The following is a 5,979-nucleotide window of genomic DNA, read 5'->3' as shown; positions in this document are numbered from 1 at the left end:
ACGAATACAACCATATCGAACTACTGAAACAACATAAATAAAATAAAACATGAAAGGATATATATGCTGCTGCAGTCTACTACATCACTCCTCCTCAGAATCCTCCTCCATCTGCTGGGTTCCCGAACCGCCAGCCTGCTGCCAACCAAACTGACCACTATAGGCATAACCACTCTGACCCCCCCACTGGTCATACCCCGGATACTGACCATAAACATACGGGGTCTGCTGCTCGCCTCCATAAACTGGTGGAGGTAATAATCCTGCAAAGGGTGGAGGAATCGGAGCATCTAGTGACATACCCGACATCATGTACCTGAGCATGTCGTCCTGTCGGTGGTGGCTCTGCATGGTCCACTGGTGGTCAACCCGTTTCCTGCTCTCAATCTGATCAAACCTCTGCTGCGTGTAGTCAAAAGATTTCTACCCAATGAAAACGATACCGCATCCTTTTCAGCAAAAGTACCCTCTTTGTGACGGAAGGTACAATGAAACTCAATTGTAAGTTCGGTATACTGTGGCCCGTCACATGCATCCATAGCCATCCTCAATCTCGACCCTAACAATTCTGCCACCCGCTCACTTGCTCCCATACTTTGTAACCATTCCCAATCCATGACACGATGTTCCAATGTCTGAGTTACCACATACTTTTTGAGCTTTACCCTCTCTTCGGTACCCTCTTCAAAATCCAATACCGGATGATCAACCAACCTCTCAATCCGGGCATACACTCTCCTGTCATTCCCGCGATACTCGATCCTCCTTTTCCTTGGGTTTGACGACGAACCTGCACCTGACATGATCTGCAAAACAAGAAAGATTTGACAAGAGAAACAATGCAGATTGTTAGTACTCACAAGCTATTTTTGGTGTTTTTAATTTTTTTTATGAAATAGCCGTATAGCATTTCATTCGCGGCTAATTTCGAAAACATGGGTTACCGTTTACAAAAGCTTAAGTTACACATCATTCTACCCGAATGGAGATTGAGTACGGGCAAAAAGTTGTGAACTTGTACATGCATATAAGTAAACCCGACACTAGACTCAAACTACTACTCTAAAGACACTACTAAACTCAATAACTCGAACGACCTACGACTCAATGTACACTATCTCCTCCCGGCACTTTAATTGTCCTCAATTAAGCGTAAGTGCCAAAATATCCCCACACTTGAGGCGAAAACACGTGAGAGTTGGACATTTTAAACCTTGACACAACTTTGGTGGCAACAAAATCTGTTTAGAAAACTAATTTCATTTGCAAAAATCAGTTCAAAAACTTATTTTTTTAGCAAGAATTCATAGTTATACCCAAACAAACCAGTAAAACTCAAACGTGTTGTCTAGTTGTCCAAACATACCCCTCATGTCTTAAACAACCTCAAGCAAACCAACCCTAACCATCCGCAGACCCGATTTGTATGTAAATATCCCAAACATAACCACCCGCATACCACTAACACGACAAAAAGCTCAAAAATCCCAACCTTTTTTTGACCCCACACAAACCCTAAAACTAAGACATGACTGACCCGACACTAAAACGAAGCAATAAAGCTACCTACTAGCAAGAAATCACAGAAAGCATACCTTGGATTCGGATTTAGCAAGAAAAATGAAGTCTTGAACTTTTGGTGCACGAATTTGTCCAAAAACGTGAAAATGGAGCGCAAATTGGGTGAAATTGATGGTTAAGATTGTGGGGAATGTGATTGTGGTGATTTAGGAAGAAGAATGGGGAGATTTGGTGAAGAAATGAGTGAGTTATGGTGATTTAGGTGAAATTCGCGTTCTAGGGTTTAGAATTGGGGAAAAAAGAAAGAATGCAGCGACAGGTTCACTTAAAACAATTTGAAAGGGGTCAACAGGGCGTCGCGTGATGCGTAGGAGGTCATGGAAGGCCTCGCGTTACGCGGCAGGTAGGAATTAATTAGTTTTTGAACCTTTGACCCTCGCGTGGCGCGAGGGTCCTTAGCGTCGCGCGAGGCATCGTTTTTCACAGAAGGTTTCGTGAAAAAATTGGTTCCATGCCTTAGAAAAATTTCCTAACTTTTCCCAAACCATCCAAAACCCTCAAAAATTGTTCTAAGTGTCCAAGACACTTACCTGGGACCTCTTTTCTCAAGCTTTCTCCGTTCCGTAGCGGTGATGAAACCTGCAAAATTCTCAACGACACAAAACAAACACCGAAAAACTACGAAAAATACGAAAAAATAAGAAATTTACAAATGGTACATACTCTACACGCGAAGCTTTTCGCGCTCACTGATCGGTGAAGGTAGGTGGGTCCGCTAGAGGAACTTCTTCCTCTTCGGTGGTATCAATGGGACCTCCCAAGTAATGTTTCAGTCTATGACCATTTACCTTCCATACACCTTTGTCGACTTCATCGTATAATTCAACCGTGCTGTATGGAAACACTTCTTTCACCACATACGGGCCATTCCATCTCGATTTCAATTTCCCTGCTATTAATTTCAAACGTGAATTGAACAAAAGCACTTTATCACCTACCTTAAACTCTTTCAAACCTCGCAACCGCCTATCATGCAATGCCTTGGTTTTCTCCTTGATACTCCATGATCGTTCATAGGCGGCATCCCTCAATGCTTCCAACTCATGAATTTGGAAGAACCTCCTTCTTGCGGCTTCGGTAAGGTCAAGGTTTACGGTTTTTAATGCCCACAACGCCCTATTCTCTAGCTCTACCGGAAGATGCCAAGCTTTGCCATACACGATCATAAAGGGTGTTGTTCCTAACGGTGTTTTATAGGCGGTACGGAATGCCCACAAAGCGTCGTCGAGCTTTTCCGACCAATCCTTTCTACTTTTTCCTACCGTTTTCTCTAAGATTCTCTTCACCCCTCGGTTAGCATTCTCTACTTGGCCACTAGTTTGCGGGTGGTATGCGGTAGAAAGACGGTGAGTGACACCGTAGCGTGCAAGTGCTTTTTCCATGGCGGAATTGCAAAAATGCGTGCCACGGTCACTTATGATAGCTTTAGGGACTCCGAAACGCGTGAATAGCTTCTTAAGGAATCTCACCACCACTCGGGCATCATTGGTGTGCAAAGCTTGAGCTTCGACCCACTTTGAAACGTAATCAATGGCCACGAGGATGTACCTATTCCCACTTGAAGATGGAAAAGGTCCCATGAAGTCAATGCCCCATACGTCAAAGATTTCGAAGACTTGGATGGGATTTTGAGGCATTTCATCCTTGGATGAGATGTTGCCGGTACGTTGGCAACGGTCACAAGTCCTAACAAACTCTACGGCATCCTTAACTACCGTTGGCCAATAAAACCCACTATCAAATACCTTTTGTGCCGTCATATTCGCTCCGTGATGGCCTCCCGTTAAACCCTTGTGCACATGTCTAAGGATGTCTAAATCATCCTCCTTTGAAACGCATCTCCTAAGCACTCTATCTCCACCTATCCTAAAGAGGTATGGGTCGTCCCAAATATACTTCCTAGCCTCCCTAAGAAGTTTTTTCTTTTGTTGGTAGGACATACCCCTCACAAGATCTCCGGTCGCTAAATAATTCGCCAAGTCCGAGAAGCATGGCAAACCCTCTGCCTCGGCACTAACAAAATCTATGGTTTAGTGGGGAAAAGTGTCTCCTATGGAATCCTCACGCACCTCTTCTCTCTTTGGATCCTCTAAACGTGACAAGTGGTCGGCGGCCACGTTTTCCGCTCCCTTTTTATCCTTAATTTCTATGTCGAACTCGGAGAGCAAAAGAATCCATCTAATAAGACGCGGCTTTGCGTCTTTCTTTTGAAACAGAAATCGCAAAGCGGAATGGTCGGTGAACACGGTGGTTTTGGAAAGCACGAGATATGAGCGAAACTTATCAAACGCAAACACTACGGCTAAGAGTTCCTTTTCCGTCGTGGTATAGTTCTCTTGAGCATCGTTTAGAGTTTTGCTCGCGTAGTAGATCGGATGAAAGTGTTTATCGACTCTTTGACCTAGGACCGCACCTACGGCATAATCGCTTGCGTCACACATGAGCTCGAAAGGTAAGCTCCAATTGGGCGACACAAGTATCGGGGCACTCACGAGTTTTTCCTTCAAGAAGTCGAACGCCTTGATGCACTCCTCGTCGAATACGAAAGGTACATCCTTCTCTAAGAGCCTAGTCATCGGGCGTGTGATTTTGGAAAAATCTTTTATAAAACGCCTATAAAAGCCCGCATGACCTAGGAAGCTCCTAACGGACTTGACACTAGTAGGTGGAGGCAATCTACTTATGGTATCTATCTTGGCCCGATCCACCTCTATACCCTCTCTCGACACCTTGTGTCCTAAAACTATCCCCTCCGTCACCATAAAGTGACACTTCTCCCAATTCAACATAAGATTTGTCTCTATGCACCTCTTAAGCATCCTATCAAGATTTAAAAGACATTGTTCAAAATTGGTGCCATAAACCGAGAAGTCATCCATGAAAACCTCCATGGATGTCTCAAGCATGTCTTGGAATATAGCGACCATGCATCTTTGGGAAGTCGCCGGAGCGTTGCATAACCCGAAAGGCATGCGGCGATACGCATAAGTGCCGTAAGGGCATGTGAACGTCGTTTTATCTTGATCCTCCAGGGCGATGGGGATCTAAAAATAACCCGAAAATCCATCGAGAAAACAATAGAATTGTTGACCCGCTGGACGCTCCAACATTTGGTCAATGAATGGTAAGGGGAAGTGGTCTTTCCGGGTGGCGTCGTTTAACTTTCGATAGTCTATGCATACACGCCAACCGGTAACGGTACGGGAAGGGATTAACTCGTTCTTTTCGTTCATGATCACCGTCATCCCACCCTTCTTTGGGACGACTTGGGTCGGGCTAACCCATGGTGAATCGGAAATGGGGTAAATCACCCCTGCATCTAACAACTTAAGCACTTCTTTCTTAACGACCTCTTGCATGTTCGGATTAAGCCGCCGTTGAGGTTGCACCACCGGCTTATAGTCGTCTTCCATGAGTATTCGGTGGGTACAATAGACGGGGCTTATGCCCTTGATATCCGAAAGACGCCATGCAATGGTCTCCTTATTCACTCTCAACACCTCTAATAACCTACCCTTCTCTCCCTCCTCTAACTTAGACGAAATAATGACGGGAAACTCGGAACCCTCACCTAAGAAAGCGTATTCTAAGTGGGACGGGAGGACTTTGAGTTCTAATGGGGCGGGTTTCTCTATAGGTGTACTCTCACTCTCACTCTTAATTTCACTCAATTCTAGCACTTCGGGGACCCACTCGTTCTCGTCTACCTCTTCACTCTCATTGACAGCCTCCTCTACCTTCTCAACTACCTCATCTATCCTACTCTCAACTAGGTCGGCTCCACTAATATAGTCAAAGCAATGGTCAACACAAGATAAGAAAGACTCTATGAAATAGACCGAATGACAAGGACTACTAAGATCATCGGAACCACTAGGGTGTTCCATGGAGCGTGCTATCTCGAAAGTGACCCTCTCCTCACCGACTTGAAGTGTTATTTTCCCGTCAAAGACATCGATGATGGCCTTGGCGGTACACAAGAATGGGCATCCTAGAATGATGGGAACCTTTTCGTCGGCTTCCATATCAAGAACGACAAAGTCTACGGGGAAGACGAACTTATCCACTTTGACTAAAAGGTTTTCAATAATGCCACGTGGATACTTAACGGATCTATCGGCTAGAGACAAAGACATGCGTGTAGGTGACAACTCTCCTAAACCTAACCTCTCATACAAAGAATATGGCATTAGGTTTATACTCGCTCCTAGGTCGGCTAGGGCCCTACACTCGGTATCACTCCCAAACAAGCACGGGATGGTAAAAAGGCCCGGATCCGTCAATTTTTCCGGGACCTTGTTCAACACTACGGCGGAACATCCTCCACTAAGGGGGATGTTAGAAACCTCTCCTAACCAATCCTTGCGTTTTAGAAGGTCTTTTAGGAACTTTGCATAT

The 5,979-nt window shown here is 44.9% G+C and overlaps 1 protein-coding gene across 1 annotated transcript; it reads right to left on the bottom strand.

The window, feature by feature from the left end:
• Window positions 1-2,267: 2,267 nt before the first annotated feature.
• On the bottom strand, window positions 2,268-2,963 carry LOC110901157. Its single transcript, XM_022148002.1, has one exon. It carries the CDS (start codon window positions 2,961-2,963, stop codon window positions 2,268-2,270), a length of 696 nt encoding a protein of 231 aa, XP_022003694.1.
• Window positions 2,964-5,979: the final 3,016 nt, after the last annotated feature.

This window comes from Helianthus annuus, chromosome 16 (assembly GCF_002127325.2).
Source record: "Helianthus annuus cultivar XRQ/B chromosome 16, HanXRQr2.0-SUNRISE, whole genome shotgun sequence".
In the NCBI taxonomy this organism is placed as follows: Eukaryota; Viridiplantae; Streptophyta; class Magnoliopsida; order Asterales; family Asteraceae; genus Helianthus; species Helianthus annuus.
The sequence above is the reverse complement of the archived record's forward strand: the minus strand, read 5'-3'. Positions and strand labels throughout refer to the sequence as shown.

What these genes read in the sequence shown, in the direction of transcription:
- LOC110901157 (XM_022148002.1), bottom strand. Translation starts at nt 2,963, where the DNA reads ATGGAAAAAGCACTTGCACGCTACGGTGTCACTCACCGTCTTTCTACC.